The sequence below is a fragment of the Monodon monoceros genome, unplaced genomic scaffold (assembly GCF_005190385.1).
Source record: "Monodon monoceros isolate NGI ecotype Baffin Bay Population unplaced genomic scaffold, NGI_Narwhal_1 Super_Scaffold_21, whole genome shotgun sequence".
Lineage (NCBI taxonomy): Eukaryota > Metazoa > Chordata > Mammalia > Artiodactyla > Monodontidae > Monodon > Monodon monoceros.
Genome location: NW_021703778.1, coordinates 99919100 through 99938413, shown reverse-complemented (window position 1 = coordinate 99938413; position 19314 = coordinate 99919100). Strand labels below are relative to the sequence as shown.

At 50.1% G+C, this 19314-nt stretch overlaps 1 gene segment (V, D, J or C); it reads right to left on the bottom strand.

The window, feature by feature from the left end:
* Positions 1-6535: 6535 nt before the first annotated feature.
* LOC114904326 overlaps positions 6536-19314 on the bottom strand; it is a 268584-nt gene continuing 255805 nt past the window's right edge. The window contains 4 exon segments of the C gene segment in view: positions 6536-7094; positions 7910-8017; positions 8892-8936; positions 10458-10712. Of these exon segments, the coding sequence occupies positions 7911-8017; positions 8892-8936; positions 10458-10712 (407 nt within the window).

The window sequence follows — 19314 nt, the reverse complement described above, 5'->3', positions numbered from 1 at the left end:
TCCAGATAAGGATGTCCCCCCCCCCCCCCCCGCCCTCCCCCCGCCCCGTCCCTTGGTAATCACTGGAATAATTTGGGCCAGCAAGAATGCCCTAGAGTTTGCTAAAAATAGTCTTGCTGTCTCCACTGGAAAGAAGACCTGTTTCATGTTAACCCAGTTTCTTCCCATCAAGGCTGGAAGCATGAAATAGAGACCAGTTGCTGACCACTCTCTGAACCACAGTCCTTCATCTCCTTAAACTCTCTGAAGTCCTGCCAGCCTTGTCTCACACTTATATGCTCTTCCTTTAATGGTTTCTTTTTTTCTCCTTGGCTGAATTTTGTGTGGGCGGTTCAGGGAGAGGGTAGACAAGCACCCTTTCTGCGTCTCAGTGGGATTTTTAAAAGAATTTGAAAATGGCAGGGCTCTCTCCTCTGGATCCTATTGCCTCCGCAATGGGAGTGTGCCTGCATTTCCAAAGCAAACAGGGAGAATGGGCTGACCTTTTCCCAGAGGTGGTGAACCCCCCCCTGGAATGATGGAGGGTGTTCTGGCCTGGGACAATGGCTGCCCAGAGAAACTGCCTGCCGGAGGGTGGTCTGCCTTCATTCCTTCAGACCTTAGGTTCAGCCAGGGCTCAAGGGGGCCCTTTTGAAGGCAGAGAGGCCCCCAGAGGGTGAGAGGGGCGATAAGAAGCGGGAGTGTTCGGTGATGTTGCAATGAGAGGAGTCTAGGCTGCCTGGAGTGCTCTGGGGCCAGGAGTGTTGGCTTTTGTCAGAAAATTGGCTACAGCCTTGCCAGTGCCTCCCAGTTCTGCAATTTCCCTTCCATCAAGCTCTCCCGGAAGCTGGAAGCCTTGGAGGGAGCAAGAAAATGCACATGACGGTGTAACCAGAAGCTCCTGGGCCCATATAGTGAGGGGAGAAGTGGCCATCCGCTGGTGGGGCTGGGAGGCCTAGGCTCACCTGGGCACTGGCCTAGCGAAGAAGCAGCCCCACTTTCATCTCAGCGTGGTGGTCCAGTTTGATCCAGCTCAGCTCGCAGGACCTCTTCACCTTTCTGGGCATTCCCTTATATTTGCATTTCAGCTTACTAAGCTGAAACTGTGTGTGTGTGTGTTAATGGGAACAGTACTTTATTGAGACAGTTGGAGTCATTTTGACATGTGTATACACCTGTGTACCCAAATAAAGAGGCAGAACATCTCCACCACCTGGAAGCTTCCCTCGTGCCCCTTTCCAGGGAGTCCTTCTACCCCAGAGTCGTCCACTGCTCCCATTGCCATCGCTGGTGATTAGTTTTGCCTGTTCTTGAGCTTCATCTGTGCGGAGTCGTGTATTTTGTACAGAGGCTGAATCCCCAGGGCCTGGCCTGTGTCTGGCACTTGGCAGGTATGCACTGTGAGAGGTGCCTTGGTTCTTAAACTGCCCTGTGAGAGAGCACTGACCCCACTGGGAAACTGAGGCTGTGGGCGGTTAGAGTGGTGGATCCCGGCCGCCAGCCCAGGCTCCCTGCTGAGGAATCCAGAGGGCTCTCCAGTATCCCGGGGGCTCCCCCAGCCCCTCCCGAGGGACTCCTTTCTAGTGCTGTGGATGAGGGAGCCTGGTGATCCTGAGCAGGTAGTGCCCCCTGCTGTCTGCCCGGCCAGACCCTAAACCCTCTCTCCTCCAAGGGATGTGACAGGATCATGTGGGCCGGAGCCCGACGCAGTGATGGGCAAAGGGCAGGGGCTCGGCTCCTGGAGTGAAGTCTTCTGTCCTTTTATTTTCCTCTGAAAAGAGGTTTTCCTAAGCACTGGGGGCTTTCCTTCCTTAGAATAAGCAGAAAAGGAGAAGAGGCCTCTTTGGTGGAGTACTGCTGCCCCCAGGTGGGTGGCCAGGGACGCTACCACAGAGCAGGACGTCAAAGCACCGCCGTTCTTCGGGTCTCAGGTTCTGGTTCTCCTTCTGCGGCTCCCCAACTCCTGGCCTCCTGAATCCTGGCCTCCTTGGCCTCTGGGAGGCAGATGTCCATCACGGCCATCACCCTCCACTTCAGCGCTGACCTGGAGCGGGGGCCTTCCTCGGAGAACCAGCCCCAGCTGTGTGTAGGGGAGCGGATTCGACCCCACTCCTCCCGGGGATGGCGGGCCGGACATAGCCTAGAGGGCCTGTCCCGTATTAAGAAAGGGTGTGATCGGGTGAGATCAAGCTTTGATCTTAGGGCTGGGTTGGTGGGGGGTGGGAGAGGCGGGGCGGGGCTGCTTCTCACAGTGGGGTGTGCAGCACCTCCCCGGCCTGCTGTGGGCGTGGGTGCCGTTGCCAGGGCCCCGCCAGCCCCTCCCAGCTCGCCCACTGCCTTCCTGTCGCACCTGCGGTAGTGGTGGTGTAACGGCCCAGCCCTCCGGGCCCCGGCGGCACGTGGCCTAGGGTGATGCTATCTGTAACTCAGAATTTTAAACTCCTTTTTCCAGAGGATGTGGCTTCTGCGGGAGAGCTTCAAACGGTGCCCCCATTTGCCCCTCGCGGCAGCCATGACGTCATGGAAATGGGAGGGGCCGCCCCAAGCCCCCAGAACATCTGCACGGAAGTGGTAGACTTTTTTCCACTTCCTGTCCTACTTCTGGCTACTGACTCAATGTCTGACCTGCTTATTAATTTCAAAATATAGCTCTCCGTGTGACAGAGGAAACCTTACGCATGTGTGTGTCTGGGTTAAACTATGCCTGAATCGCAGGTGGCCTTACACAGAGGCAGGGCACTGGCCGCCGCAGTCTCCTGGCTCATCAGTGTAGTTAGAGTGACAGCACTGGGTCTGCACACGGCTTGCTCCCCTTCCCCAGACCCACCCATCAGTCAGAAGTTTTTTTCCCCACACATTGCTCCCGGAAGTAGATTGGAGAAGGAGTTTTAAGATAGGACACTGGAGGAAGTGAGGTGGGTGGTAATGTGGCCTTCAGCCCTGGACCTTGGTATGGTGCCTCAGTGACTGGAGGGCTGACGCCTGGAAGCCCTGTGTGCTTTCCCAGAGTAACCATCCTCTAGACTCTATTGGATGAGTGCCCGCCTGGGGCTGCACTGGCCAAGGGACCATCACTCAGGTTTTGCTTTTCCTGGTAGTTATTTTATTTTATTTATTTAGTTTTGGCTGCGTTGGGTCTTCCTTGCTGCACACCTACTCTTCGTTGCGCTGCGTGGGCTTCTCATTGCAGTGACTTCTCTTGTTTGTGGAGCATGGGCTCTAGGCACGCGGGCTTCAGTAGTTGTGGCTCGCTGGCTCAGTAGTTGTGGCTCGTGGGCTCTAGAGCGCAGGCTCAGTAGTTGTGGCACACAGGCTTAGTTGCTCCGCAGCATGTGGGATCTTTCCGGACCAGGGCTCGAACCCATGTCGCCTGCATTGGCAGGTGGATTCTTAACCACTGTGCCACCAGGGAAGCCCCTTCCTGATAGTTCTTGACAGGTTGGTTACTCTTAGCTCTTGGCTAAATTGTGAAATAGTGGCTCACCCGGCCACCTCGTCTATTAACCCCCACTTTCTTTTTTCTTATGCTCCCCCCACACCCCTACACACATATACAACTTGGCTCCTTCCCCAGTGCCTGATGGTACTAATCATTTATTTGTTCACTTGCTGCTTAAGTGTATATTAAGCATTGGTTGTGTGCCCGGCACTGTGCGAGTTGTCGCAGGCACAGGGATGAACAAGATACACTTTCCATCCCAAGGAGCGCATAGTTGAATGGATTTTTTTGCTGAGATGTTACCTGATAACTAAGGTGATATCTGTTAAAGGCTTTACATGTGACCCCAGGGAAGTTGGATTCTATGGCAAACCAAGAGGATAAACAATCCTTTGAGGCTCAGATGGCTGCCTCTCCAATGGTGGGTCAGGGCAGAGGGGTCGCTCTGGTGGAGCTGAAGACTCCACCCAAGTGTTCCTGAAGCACATACTGGCTTAGCCTGCTCTTCTCTTGACTGGACTGTGATTTCAGTTGTGTTCAGAAGGAAGGTCTCTGGGTGAAGTGTCAGAGAGTGTTCTAGAATCTTAGGCCTGGGGTCATGAGAAGTCATTTGGTCCATTCTTCTGCCTCCAGGGTTGGCTTGTGCTTAAAGCCTTTTGGAGCAGTAGGGCATCTGTCCAGAGAAATGTGTTCTACAGCTAGCCTTGGTGACACACTCCCCCCTGGGATGGCATGGCCTTCCCTCCTTGAGGCTGGCCCCTGCTCATGGGGACTAGGGTTCTTCAGGGCTGGGCAAGTCTCAGGGACTTGATGACCACGTCTCCAGGTTTCCTCAGCAGCCTCTTCCCTCCACGCTGAACAATGCCGGGTCCCTTACTGCACCGAGGGATCTGCTACAGTGGCCCTCAGCCCAGCGCTGACCCTCCTGGTGGGCGTAGGCACCCTTCCCCAGGCCCCCTCACAAAGGCCACTTTAATCCCCTCTGCTACCCCCGGTGGGGCCTGGGCCAGACATGAGAACAGAGTGGACACAGGTGAGTGGACTCTGCACCACCCTTACACATCTGCTTGCTCCTGCTCTGCCCTCTGGCTTGGCCCCAGTTGGCTTTAGACTTAACAGCCTCAGACTTGAGAGAAAGTTCTTGCTGGGATTGAGGAGCCCCTGGTTTGAGATGGAAACTGCTCAGGGGTGGTGCTGACCCTGCTTTCCAGATGGCCTCTTACCTGACTGAGACCTTGTCACCCTCAGCTTGGGCTGGGCCTGGAAGGAGCAGGCCTTGCTCCCTCCGTGGGTCTGGGAGGATCCCTAGCTGCTGCTGCCACACCCCCTCATAGGTCCTCGGATAGCTTTAGGGGTCCAGTGACCAAGGGGCCCTGCCACCTGAGGGCCCTGGGCTGGTGCGACCCCACGTGCTCCCTTGGCCTCCTTCAGCCCAGGCCTCCTGTGAGGTTCTTGGAGGGGCCTTTCTTTGGCCCCTTCACTGCCTTCCAGGGTCCCTGCTCCTGTCCCCTGCCCTAAGCCCCACGTCCCCTTTATCCTCAGCATCTTTGCAGCCAACTCTCAGGGGCAGACCTGTCTCCCCAGATACCTACACATCCCTTGCCTGGATCTTTTGTGTACAGACCAAAGTGAACTACTATTTTAGGAGGAGGAACAAAAAGACTAATTTGCCTGGGAGTTTTTCACAGTTGATAAAGGCTTGCTCTGTTAACCCCCCCCACCCCCCAGGGGCATTTTCATTTAATATGGGGAAGCGAATGCTTTAATTAAAAGAAATTCCCAATGGTGGAATCTCTAGCACTGTGTTAGACTGAGGAGGAGGCAGTTTTGAGTTCCCCACAGGTGGTGCCTGTCCTGTGTGTGAGAGTGACCTGCTATGATGGGATTTCCTCTGAGACCTTTCGCTTTAGTGATCTTTAAAGGCACTTGTATTTAGGCTGCACACGAGGCCGCTCAGAGAGAACTGGGGTTCCTGTGACTATCCTCGGGAGGGCTCCAGAGATGGACATGGTTTTTATTTCTATAGAAGCCAGAGAATCAGAGATGCAGGGAGTTGAGGCAGCCTCCAGTCCTATGTGACATAGGTTTTATAGGTTTTACAGGTGGTGACCCTGGAGCTCACAGAGGGGAGGGACATTGCCTAGGTTGTGTCGAGCTGGTGGCTCCATCCCTATGATAAGAAGCAGGCCTGAATCGTAGCTGGAAGGATTTGCATGTTTCTGGCTGTGTGGTCAGAGACACACAGGTGAACTGTACAGGTATTTGAGGATGGCACCCCCCCCCCCACTGCCCTGGGAACGGTTAAGCACTGGACTTCGGTCTTGATCGTGGTAATTGTGAAGTGGATGGCTGAGTGGTCTCTGAGGGGTGTTCCCATCAGCGTCTGTGACCCCAGGAAAGATGCTTAGGTAGCAGGAGGCTCAGGAGAACCCCAAGGGCCCCAGGGGAATCCCATCACCTGTGCTCTAGGTGAGGGCTTGAGACTTCTACTCTCCTTGGCTGAGTCCCTGGGCTTGCGGGGAGAGAGCTCATCTCTGCTTTTCTCATTCTCACATCCAGGGTGGTGGGAGTAGAAAGTGTGGCTAGGGTCAAAATCTTCTACCCGCTTCCCCCACTCCTAGACTGGGCACTCCAACGGGCTGGGCCTTGGGTTGGGACCCAGGCAGTGGAATGGTGGGTGGTTCCCAGCCATGAATTTGTAGGTCAATGCACTGTTTCAATGGGAATCCAGTCTGAAAGGAAAGGCAAAGGAAATGTTGCTTCAGGGCAGGAGACAGTGGGTGGCCTTTTGGGGACACTTGCTGTGTGGTCCCTGTCTGCCAAATTTCAACTCCAGGTCATTACCACCCATGTACATGGGCCTCCTGCTACGGGTGGCCCCATGGAAGAGCAGGGACCCGAGCTTTTCAACGGGTTCACCTGGCCCCCAGTACAGCCTTCTAAGTGGAATTTTTCAGAGGTTTTTCTATGAAGAGGTGGACTGAAGCAGCTTGTTGAGTCAGGCTCCCTGAATGTCATCATGGATAAACACCTTGGTTTCTTTCTGCCCAGCTAGTGAGCCACAGCAGGCCGAAGACGATCCCCACCAAATCCAATCAAACAGGAGCACCGCCTCTGCTCTTCCAAATTGCTTTTAATGAAGGCACGGCAGCAGGATATACAACGTGGCTCAGATACACAAGCAGAGCAGGGCCTAGATCATGAGATAATCTCCCCCACATCTTGGGGAAAAGGGTGGTATATATTTCTTTATGAACACTGTGTAAAAAATATAAACAGCACACAACATCTCCAGGAGCTAGAGCCCAAGAGAACCCACTGGGATCCATCCTTCAGTGGGACATCAGAGGCAGTCTCGGGGAGGGGTGGGGCGGGGAGGGAGTTTCCCCACAGCCAGGAGAGGCTGCAGTGGCCTCCGTCTTTGCTGAGAATGCCAGGCAGTGACAGGCAGCAGTGAGGGAGCAGAGGGGGTGGCAGCAGTGCTGGGCAGCTCTTCAGCGTCTTGATCACGAATATCTGGTAGGACCCAGTTGGTGGTATTGCCAGTGGGGCCAGAGAGGTGGAGGGAGCCTTCTTGTCCACGGGGGCAGAGTGCACCTCTCTGCTTGAAGAGGGAGAGGAGGGGCGACAAGGAACAAGGGGAGAGGGAGCACGGGGCTCTCACGTTCTTGGAGACCTGGGAGGAGAAAGAACAGAAGTCAGGCTGCATACTGAGGAGATGCAGGACAGTTAGGGATGTGATGGGGATGCCTCTGTTTGTAGAGTTCTAGGAGCAAATGGGTCCCAGCTTCAGTAGTTGTGGCACGTGGGCTCAGTAGTTGTGGCGCACGGGCTTAGTTGCTCCGCGGCGTGTGGGATCTTCCCGGACCACGGCTTGAACCCGTGTCCCCTGCATTGGCAGGCGTATTCTTAACCACTGCTCCAGCAGGGAAGCCCCCCCGGTTCTTTTTGATGGGATGCTCTTGTCAGTGGGATGACCTGGGGTACTGGGGGCGAAGGGTCTGGAGACTCTAGCCAGGATTAGGGTGGATAATGAATACAATACCATCTCACCATATTGGGGTCAGAGGGCCAGAGGAAAGGAATTGGGGGCCGCCCTTTTAGGATTTGCAGCGAAAGGGATATGATAGAAGGTGTGGGTATGAATGAGTCTGGGTCCTAAGTTTCTCCTAAGTTTCCCTCATTAGCTGTGTGGCCCTTGATATTACTTGGCCTCAGTTTCTTCATTTCCAAAATGAGGAGAATAACAACTGTTCCTCATACTTTGTAGGGGAGACATGGCTCAAGCGAGGTGACTAATGTCACCTGAGGAGGGTACCGTGTTTATCAAGTGTTTTGGGCCATTGCTATTAACAAGAGGAACTCCTAACAGGAAAGAAAAAGGAGGAGTCTGGTGGGCCCAGACTTAGGACCTAAAAGCAAGAGCCTGGGGGAGGTTAGCTTTGGGGACCCACCCCCAGACCCCACCGCCCGGCTGAGATGCCGGCTCACCTCAGCTGGACCACAGCCGCAGCGTCATGAGCAGGTTGTACCCGACCACTTTCAGGAGGAGGACGCGGAAGCCAATCACTGACAAGTTTTGGAAGTTTAGGTTCATATCTGCAAAACCAAGGGGCCACAGCGGTCATGGGCACAGGTCTGCACAGCCCCCGTGACACCAAAAGCAGGGTGGGGAGTGGGGCGTGCTTCGGCGCCTGGATCTGCCTCTCCCTTTGAGCTTTGGTGCACATCCCCTCATACACATATTTGTACATCCTTCCAGGGTCAACAGCATTTCATTTCCAAAGGGAAACACTGACTGCATTTACTCTTTGTTTTATTTCTGAGCCCCGCCGTGGATGGGGATGGTGGGTGCTCAGAACTTATCACACGCAGCCCCCTGGGTCTGGGCCCCTTAGTGAGAATCTAGCGGCTGAACCACAAGACGGATGACTCAGTACAAATGGCTCAAATGGCAATGAATATGGGCCCAGGGTGGGTGGTGAGGAGGGGTGAGGATCTTTGAGAGACAAGGTCACGGCCTACAAGAGTTCTGCTGCTCTTCTCGAAAGAAGGCAAAACCCCCTGGCTATGGAGGGAAAATGTCTTCACGGTGACCTGGTTAGTCTAGGGCTACACAAAAGCTGGTCAGAGATTTCACACCTGGGCCACCCAGAAGCTCTCTTGAGCTGTGCTGACAGTGGAGCTATTGAAAGGAATACAGAGGCCTAGGAGTGAGTCACTGGTCTAGCAAAACTAGACTTATCCTCAAAGTACATAGAGTGGAAAAGAAAATTGGAGATGGTGAGAGGAATCTAGAGATTTAAGAATGTCCCCAGGCAGCTCTAACAAGGGCTCGGACTGCCGTTCTTGTTTCTCAGAACTTCGTTCCTAGATCCACACATTCCTTCTCGTCACCTCTATCCCGTCCCAGTAATTGTGGGTTCATCGCCTCCACAAACCTGTGTGAAGCCAGGATAGACCCCTCCCTTACCTGTTTCAAAGCTTTTCTCTGCTATCTTGGCATCACAGGGAACTCCTAAAAGGAACAAACAAAGAAATTTTTCTTAGAGTCCCGAGCGTGCTGACTCTCCCACCCCAGAAGTTGGGCTGCTGAATGTCTCCAGCCTCTCCATTCTTCCTTGTGCAGAGATCTGAGAGAACCTGTCCCATGTGGGCACCTGCTGGGATGAGCCACTGACCCCTGAAGGACCAACACCCTGGCTTCTGCGCACCATTTTATTCACTTAATGAACACTGGAGAACACAAGGCCCTAAGGAGCTGTTAGACCCTGCCCTTGGGCAAGTTCCAGTCTGGAGTCTGATAGAGGAAGTAAGACAGACACAGTGACAAGTGCCATGAGGGGTATAGATGCTTTCATGTGTTCCACAAAGTTTTGACCCCTGCATCCCAAATTTGTTTGTTTGTTTCCTCTGACTCAGTAAACAGCATTACCACTGACACAGCTGCTCAGAAATAAAATCCAGCCACCTTCCTTGATGCCCTCTTTTCCTTCTCATCCCTGCACGGCTCTACCTTTGGATCCCAAATAGTGTTGGGCATGGGCATTTAACTCCCCTGCCACAAGCCCGTCCTGGCCTCCATCATCTCTCTGCAGCAAGGGCTTCTTTTCTGCTTCTACTCTTGGCTCCTACAATCCATTTTCCACTCAGCGGTCAGAGTGATTTTTAAAAAAAGTAAATTGGATGTCATTCCCCTGTTTATAGCCAATCAAAAGCTTCTCATTGTACCTAGAACAGTGTCTCCCTCTCATGACGGGTGCGCCCCGTGATGTGGCCCTTGCCTACCTCTTCCATCTCATTTCCTCCTGCCCTTCTCCTTTCTCACTGAGCTCCTGGCTCAGGCCTCTATAGGGTCCTTTCTCTGCCCTTGGCATGGCTGGTACCTTCTTAGCCTTGAAATCTCAGTTCAGATAGCATTTCCCCAGAGAGCCCTTCTGTGACTTTTGTCCCTAAGGTGGCTGTTTCCCCAACTCCAAGTTAAAGCACGTATTACAATCTGGAGTTTTCCACTTGCTGATGGTTGGTCTCCCCCAACAGGAATGGGGCTTGCTCGGGGCACACCCATCGTCTGATGTGTTTGCTCCTCCACGGCAGCAGCTGGCATGTTGTAATGCACAATCAGTGATCGCTGAGTGAATGAATGAATGAATGAGTGAGGTTAGGAGCTGGGAGAGACCTTTGGCAGAGAGGGAGAAATAAGGGGAGGGATCTTGGAGAAGTGCATCAGGGCGGGGCCTGGAGGAGCAGTAAGGGGCTGAGCGGAGCCAGGGGGGTGGGGACTCAGAGTGGGTGAGCCTCAGGGCCAGTGTGCCCCTCGCCTCTCCCCCTCTGCTCTTTGCCCAGGACGTTCTGTGGCCTGCCGGCATGGGATGCACTGGTGCTCAGTAAAGAGAGGGGAGGGGGCTTTGCTGACAATTGATGAGGCCGAGACCAGCAATCAGAGCAGCTTTTAGATACCAAGGACCCGAGCCCCGAGAACAAGCAGGCCTCTCGAAGGAGGAGACTCAGCTTAGACCGGCACCAAGGCTGCACTCACCTAAGTTGGGGTAGAAGGTCTGGTTGAAGGTGTCTGTGCATCCCAAATCGGTCCTGCTGCTCCAAGCCACGACCCCGTTGCTCTTGGAACCCAAGGCTCCCATGTCTAGCACGGTGCTGTCTGAGCTGAACACCACGGGCCTCGTGACTTGTGACACATTGGCCTGAGATTCAAAATCGGTGTATAAGCAGACGGAGGTGTTGCTGGATTTGGGGCTTCTCAGCTGGTACACAGCAGGGTCGGGGTTCTGGATATCTGTGAACGCAAAAGACATGGGTTAGGAGATGTTCATTTCCCTCCTTGCCCCAACCCAGGCCTGAGTCCAGATGCCAGTGATGGGCAAGAATGGGGCTCTGTAGGGCTGACAAGTCACATTTGTCAGGCTTTAGATGGGAAAGAATATTGTAGACACCAGCAGCTTGCAACAGACGGGACTCAGGGACAGGCACAAACCATGAGTCCTGGCCAAGAGGCCAGCCAGGCTCTTAGTGAATGCTCTCTACCAGGCCCTGCCTGCCATTCAAGGAAAGCAGAAATGCAGGGCTACTTAAGGATACTGCCCACTCTTCCGCTTAAGGGCACTTCTTCAAAGCTCAGTAGGAATAGTAAGCGACAACATAATTCTGGCAGGACAAAGCGAGCGTAGAAAAGATATCCAGCAAAGCAAACCATACGTCTTAGAATCTGGGGTGGTCTCCCCCACTAAGGCTGGGCATTGACAGGAATGTGAGCTTTACGATAGGCTGGCATGAAGTTGGAAGATCGGTCGTATCACCAGGAGATTTCTCTCACTGATAAAAGTTTTAGACGCTACATCAGAACATCTGCATCCAAGCCCTGGCTCTACCATTTACTAGATACAAGGCCTTGAGCAATTCACACCAGCTCCTTGAGTGTCAGGAATTTCATCTGTCAAATGTGGATGTTGCCTCATCCACTTTCCTAACCAGGCTATTCTGAGAAGCCATGAGGGTTTCTCCATATGAATTATATTTAATAAACTGTGAAATACTGAAATAATTCTAGTAATTGTAGCTCTTGATACTACCAGGAGACTGCCATAATAATGTGCTACCAAGTAATACAGTTTCTACTCTTCACCCCCCAGGAAGCAGGAGTTGCTGGAGGCTTTTCTTTAGTGTGCTGAGAATGACTCTTTAGTATTTTCATAGGATTTTGTGTCTTTAATGCAGCCCTCAGTGTTTATTCTTTCAGACCTCTTGCCCTTGGAGGAGGAAGCAGGGCTCTGCCCAGAGGATTAACACGTTAGGGCCACCCAGAGAGTTTACAGCAGGGTTGGGACAACAGCTTCCTGCCCCTGTGGTTCTCTGCTGCCCCAGCTCCCCACCACGCATGCAAAGTTTTGCAGACCAGTGATGCATAATGCACCCCACTAGCTGAGCCAGCCAGGGTGGCCTTGGCAATGCAGATATCCAGCTTGACACCAAACCAGTGGCATCAGCCCTTGGCATGGCCTTGGGATGGTGAGTCAAGACAGAGCTGTCTGTGGTGGGGCTGTCCCTGGAACAGCAGAGCAGGGGTGGGTCCATGGTCACATGTGAGCGACATCCAAACCTCTGGCTTCAAAGGATTCTGCCTGCTCCCCTCTAATCTCCATCCACCTGTGGGGCTGACATCACTATGGGTTAAGGATCTATGGTGTAAATCTCTTCCTGGGAGGGGAGAGATGGGAAGCCATTAACCAATACCACACTCCAGTGGATTTGTTAGTCATCAGCGGGGGTCATGGGTGGGACTGGGGAGGGGGACGTGGAAGGGTGTGGAGGTGCTGAGAGAACGTGGCCTCAAGAAGAAGGCAGAGGCTAAGCTGCCACCAGACACAGGTTGGCCTTAGAGGGGGAAGGGGGTTACTGTGGGGGCCAGATGCCCAACTTTGAGTCCTGGTTAAATTCTCACTCAAGTCCTAGTGCCAGGGGGGTGTCAGGCTGGAGAAGGTCTAGACCGCACTGTCCAATGTGATCGTCTTTAGCTACTTGTGGCTATTGAAATTAAGACTAACCAAAATCAAGTAAAATTAACAATTCAGTTACCCATAAACCTTCATTTTAAGAGCTCAGTAGCTACATTTGGGTGATGCCTACTCTATAGGACAGTGCGGAATGACAGAATATTTCCATTGTCATTGAAAGTTCTATTGGACAGCATTGGTCTGGAGTGAGCAATGCTACGGACCATGACGAAAGGCACCAGGGGCTGAGGGTGAGACTTAAAGCCAACTTGAGTTCTGTGAGGGGTGATACCGGGGCAGACCCATCGTAGCTCAACTTTGCTAGTGAGAGATCAAAATGAAAGAGCAGTTAGTGAAGTCAGAAGAACTGAGGTGATTTTTAGCCTCTTTCAAGTCTTGTTTTTACCAGTTGATACCCTTCAGGCTTCCCTATGTGCATTTTGGCTGTGGTTTCTCCTGTCTGGCTTCCCTACCCCTGATTTCCTCTCTTACTCACCCTCTCCCCACACTTCAATCTCTTCTTTGAGCTCATCATCCAAACGACTTGTCTAAAACGTGGAGCTGATCGGGTCACTTTTTGTTCAAAATAATTCAGAGCCTCCCTATTGCCTAAAGGATGATGCCCACACTTCCTGGCATGACATTCAGGGGCTGCCGTGATCTGGAGAGCTTGAATTTCCTCTCTCAAATCCTTTATATGCCCTATATGAGTACAGCTACACCAAACTCTTCACACTGGCTCCCTGGAATGTAAGCTCTGTGACAGCAAAGGCCTGTCCCTAGATTACTGCTGTGTCCCTGGTCTCTGCCATATACTAGGGGCTCAAGAAATAATTGTTGGATAAACAAGCGGCCTAGTGATTATCAGATTTGCAGAATTTCTGCTAATTAGACCTTTTGGTCAAAAAAGCTGGATACTGATCCCTAAACTTGACTCTTTAAAGCCCCCTTTTACTTTTACGCCCCATGTACCTCTAGTGCGACCTTTTTGTCTGAAAACAAAGAATGAGTCACTGTTAATTTGGAGGGCTTCAGGGGTCCATCTGCCAGAGCCCTGGGAGGAGAGACATCCTGTTTCACCTTAGCAAGATAAACGCCTCCTACCACTGATGACATCTCAGAAGGTAGCCTTAGCAAGACTGGATCAATTTTTCAGTGTGGAAGTCACCTATTCTAGTTCCTAACTGCTCATTTAAATTCGGAACTAACGGCAGAAGCACATGTCCGAAGGCTGTAGCGCATCAGATCCCCAGGGGCACAGCAGTGATCGAAAGCTCCCTTACCACTAAATCTGTTCTTGGTATTTAGGCACCAGGAACCCAAAATGTGAGTTAGCAGCACTGACTCTGAGTCTGAGTTCCACTGAGGCTCTGGCGAGCGTCAGGAAGCAGTGAGCCTGCGCAGGCTTACCGGGAGTAATGGAAACTCTGGTTCCCTTACCACATTGCATCTGGGAGGCAATACCTCCATACCACTCTGAAGGTCTCCATTACAGAGAGCCTAGGTTTCCCCTTCTCTGAGGGATGGGCTCTTACAGCCCACTGAGCAAGAAGGGGGAGGTCTAGGCCACAAGCCGTCCATGGAAAGAGCTGGCCCCTCTCACCTTCACCTCTGGTCTGCATTTCTGAATTGGATTCCCAGTTTCCTAGTGGCTGGTCCTGGCCCTAATTGTCTGTATTCTCTCTCTCTCTCTCTTTTTTTTTAAAGGCTTTGAAGCAAATTTGTATTTATTCAGTTTACCATTTCAGAGAAATATATATTTTTTAAAAAATAATAAAAGTACTATATATGATCTATTATTATTTACTATATACCAAGTTTTGTGATCAATACTGTATTCTCTTGAAGCCTCTAGTATTCCTTTTCTCCATTGTTTATAAAGTTATCTTTGGCTTTCTCTCCATCTAACTTCATTATTAGATGTGTTTACTTGGCCAAAATCATGTGCCTTGTTCACTCCCAAGATCATGCCTTCTTTCTTGGTGTTCCTTATGCCTGGAAGTCCCCTCCTGTCCTTGCTTTGCCCAGACAGATCTTACTCTATCCTTCAGACTCAATGAATCCTTTCTACTGCATCAAACCTTCTCCATCTAGGCCAACTTTTCAGCTGGGACTCCATTCCTCTGTATCTCTACTGTGCCTGTTGACATCGTCAGCTGGTGGATACTAAAATGTATTTCAGGTTGCTAAATTTACAATAGTTTGGTCCCTTTGGCTAGTTTTTATACTATTTGGAGACAGGTCAGGCATCTATCTTAGATATCTTCATACTCAGTCTCACATTTTATAGATTGACGGCCACATAGAAGGCATTTAAAATTAGCCACTGAATGACTAGAGTAAAATTTTAATGCGTTTGACCTAGAGAAACACAGATTTTCAAGATCGATAGTGTGGCTTTTCCCGTTCACAGAGGCCTCTGTAAGACAATTAGTTGTAACACCCACAGTTAGCCTTACCACAGTAATGCTAATATCTCCGGGGAAAAGATTAGTGACACTGGCCCATGGGGTTGCAAATGGTGCCACCTAGAATGACTCACCAAATATTATGGCCACTTGCGTTCCTTTCCTAAATGTGTTTATCGGTCATTCCTCTGGTATTCACACTGCAGGTGACACCCTTACAGAAACTCACTGGCCCTACCTCCTATTTCAGTAGCAGAAACACTGGTCTCTCACAGGGGACGGAGGGTCACAGTCTTCTGAGGTAATACCTTCTGATCTTCTGTGTTGAGACTTTGTCTCTTAATCCTTCCCCTCCTGCCTCATCCTGCTGTAGTGCCCTCGGTTGGAGGTTGTGGTTTCCTTAAACCAAGAATTCAGTAGAGCAAAAGCCCCCGCTCAGGGCAGCAGTATCCTGGATCCTCTCATGAAAGGTCCAGGACTCCTTGCCCATCACCTGACTCATGATTCTTCAGGTCGTGGCCCAAGGATATTTCCTGAGCATTGAGCGCAGGATGAGAGGATTTTCTGGGATGGGTGGAAAGAACCATTTGGGATCCTACAGAAGATAATACCTGGGCTCAACTCAGCATCTTGGACAAAGAAGAATTAGTTGTCAATGTCCACCCTTGCCCCCACATTACTCACTTGGTTGGACACTTAGTCTGGTCCCTGCTCCAAAGTTTAACTTGTTACCACTGCCGAATCCCCACTGAGGGTAAGGTCTTTGCAATAACCTTCCTGATGTTAACCTGCTAAAACCCACCAGACTTGGAGGGCACCATTCCACAAGGCACCCTGGGTCTTTGTTTCTTAGGTTTCATATTTGCCAGGGAAGTCATTCCCCTTTCCCTTTACAATAATGAAGGTTTAGTAAAAACAAAGCCTTGTTGATGATGGTGATAATTATTATTAATGTTATTTAGTAAAGCTACCATTTATTGATTACTTGCTGTATGCTGAGTATTGTCTTGTTATGATGTGGGTATTGTCATATTGCCCTTGAGAAAGTGGAAACTTAATTAGCTAGAGATGGTAGAGCCAGACTTTCCCCCAGGTCTGACAGCCTCCCAAGCTGTGCTATAAGCCCCACACCATCCTGCCTCCGTGCCTTGTTATATTTGCCATTCAGACAGGGGTCTGGGTCACTTTTACCCTGGGAGTGGTTCAATGCTCTACCAAGCTCCAGAGAGGAAGATTCTGGGAGCAGGTATCCCCACACCATGCTCATTAGTCCGTCCACGAGGTTTAGCTACCTGCTGCAATAAAAGAGAATTTGTGCTTGCCGTGAACTCGTCTCTTTCCCCAAGAGCACTTAGCTAATTTCCTGAATCTTCAGATCATCTGGTGCTGACATTACCTGTTCTGCTTGAAAGCACTGAGTATCTGCAACTCTCTTTATGTTTCCCTAAATTATTCTCCTCAGATTTTCATTGCCTCAACTGGCCCTTGGCACTTCTGTCTTTAGTATGAGAAATGGGAACATTTTAAGATACCGGAAGAGTTTGTAGAAATGGAAACGAGTGTTTCACATATCCTCGAGTTTACCGTAAATCATTGCTGGTTTTCTCATAGACAAGTTGTCACTTACTTTGCCCTGGTCATTTGCACCGTCATACTCACACGGGCGTACAGTCAGCCTGGTCCCCGCTCCAAAGATCAGCTTATTGTAGCCACCAGACAACACACACTAGGAGGGTGCTTTACAAGAACTCTAGCCCCTGGCAGGGTCAGCTTCACTGGGGCAGAAATGTCTCCTGTGCCTGTTTTACAGGCTCCTCCAAAATCCCCCTTTCTCTGGCACAAGAAAAAAGTCTGGCCCACTGAGTCCTAATTCCTCAGCTTTCTGTGTAATAATCTCACAGACCTTTCCCTCCTAGCCGGCCTTGAGCAGGTCAGGCCTTCCTGGAGGGTGGATGCCCATTCTGGGTTCCACACTGGAAGTGAAGGAGGACAATTGGAAGGGTCTGGAGAAGAGCCAGGGATTAACTGGGAAATGAATCTTGAGGGAAAATTCACAGCACCGGCAATAGACGGAAAACCTTGGGTAGGGCTTAATTCATGGAAGGGAGGCCTATGAAAGCTCTCCTTTTAGAAAGCAGTTCTATTAGTCTTTGAAGGGAGAGACAGAGAGGGACTAATATTGCCATAGGGATATCACATACAATGCACAAGGAGGATTGCTTAACTCGGAAGGTTGTGAGAATCAGGAGTGAGTTATGGATGGGGCCTGAGAATCTATTTCTCTGGAGGGTTCTAAGATGAGGGTTGACATTCATATGGGGACCAAAAAAAAACCTCCGAAGTTTGAGAGTAGTTTAGACAAGTCCTTCTCAGTGAGAAATTCACAGAACTCTAGTCCTAAGTTTCTCTGCAAAAAAGATTCTAAGCTCAAAGAAGTTTGGAAAACGCTGTATAGCATATTTCAGTCCTGAAGACCAGCAGTGCACAGTAGCATTTTAAAGGCTCTGAGAAGTCTTACAATAAAGAAATTTAGAGCTTCTTAAACTTACTCGATTCAAGAATTTTTTTTCCTAAAACACCCCTTAACCTCTGTGGAACATGTACAGGTTTAGATACACATTCCCAGGAAGTCCCTTTTCTAGTTCAAAGAATTTAAAATGCATCCTAAATTTCAGCCTAATTTTATCCTTAAGCTTTCTGTGTTCTGAATCTGTTTGTTCTCCTACCAACTCCTACGGACACAATTAGGGGCCTCATTAATGCTGATTATTTCTTTCTAATCATTATGAAACAGCTTCATATGTAGCAAATTTTCCTGCCACTGTCAGGAATGGCTTGAGGGCAGATACGTATGCAGTCATTATGCAAGACCACATCGCCCCAACACTTTGCAGGGTTTACCTACTGGGAACAAGGGCAACTTTAAAGCCTTTCCCAAATGTGAATTTATTGGTTTTCTTTCCACACACCTTCCTACACACCTTAGAGCTGTGTACTTCAAAGAAGGTTCTGGTCCTAAAGGAGAAAAGTTTCCTTAGAACAAATGGAGAAAAGTTTCCTGGGTGGCGACTCAAGTACGGACATAGACTTCATGTATTTATCATTAGACCTCTCCTTTTTGCTGCTAAACCCCATTTGTGCTGCTTTCCTCTTAGGGTATTGTAGTTCTTAATGCCTCTGAACTCTGGTTCTTTAGAAATACGATGGGTTTCAGGCTTTCTAAATGTAGCCTGAGCTGACCCAGGGCAGGGAAGAGGCTTTGGTGAAGTGCACAAATGAACAGATAAATATGGAGGAAGTTTTCCCCAGAGAAGTGGGCTTTCGGCCACCCACGCACGTTCAGATGGATTCTGTAATCTCCCGGTTTTGAAATCTAACAACTCTGTTGGAGAATACTTGCTACTGTCTAAACCAATATATTCTAAACAGTTACTATCCCTCCACTGAAGCCTTCCCTGAGTCTCCCAGCTAGAGGCATTTTTTCAACAATCATGCATCAGGCATTGTGCTGGAGTGTGGAGGTGTAAGGATGAATGAGAGAGGGTCTTGACCTCACAGAGCTTATGGTGCAGTGCACAATGCATGAAAGTACCAGACAACCAGGATAGGAGGTCGGGGATGCCTTCCTTTCTGCTATTCCATCGCAACTTGTGTGTACTTCCACTACAGTGTGGTGACACTGGGCTTAATTGTCTCTTTATACGGATGTTTACCCACTGGGAGATCCTGGATGGCGGGGACTCTGCATTTCCCTCCCTCCCCTCCTCCCTCCTTCTATAGTGCTTAGAATATAATAGTTGCTTGGTAAATATTTGTTGAATGAAAGCCCTCTAATTATTTTAATTCATTTTAAATGCAATCCTGTCCTCTACCTTCTTTTATTAGGACTGTTTCATTTATCTTTTAATTCTGTATGGGTCCATGTTCTAAACCCAGTATTGTTTTTATTGGATCATTTAGGCCTTAAGTTCTTCCTATCTCTCTTGATTAGATATGGAGTTTTGTGAGACTGTATTCCATGCCCAGGGTCTTTAGGAAGCTTAACTTATCACCTCTCATGAAAACTAGATGGTAACAAAAATAAATTTTTTTGGCATAATCAGTCATGATTTCTGATAAAGGTCTTTTGTCTCAAAGGAATCTAGAAATGGCAAAAGAGCCTGCCTCTGTAACGATGAAAAGGCCAGGCCCCATTGGCAATTACTACTTTTAGAAAATAAACCACTGTTGAGCTAGTGGCTGGGAATTCAAATTTCAAAGCATTCAAGCCTCATGAAGAATCATGAGAAATTAGCTCGGGAAGTGCAGACTCAACATCTAAGAAAGCCGAGTAGGGACTTTCTGTGTCTTTGGCTGGAGTCTAAGGTCAGGCACTTACTTGGATGCACTTGGAGTCTTGTTCCACTCCCGAAAGTGAGTGTTCTGCTGCTTGTGTCCACATCCTGGTACAATGCAGTACAAATACCTGCCCTCTGCCATC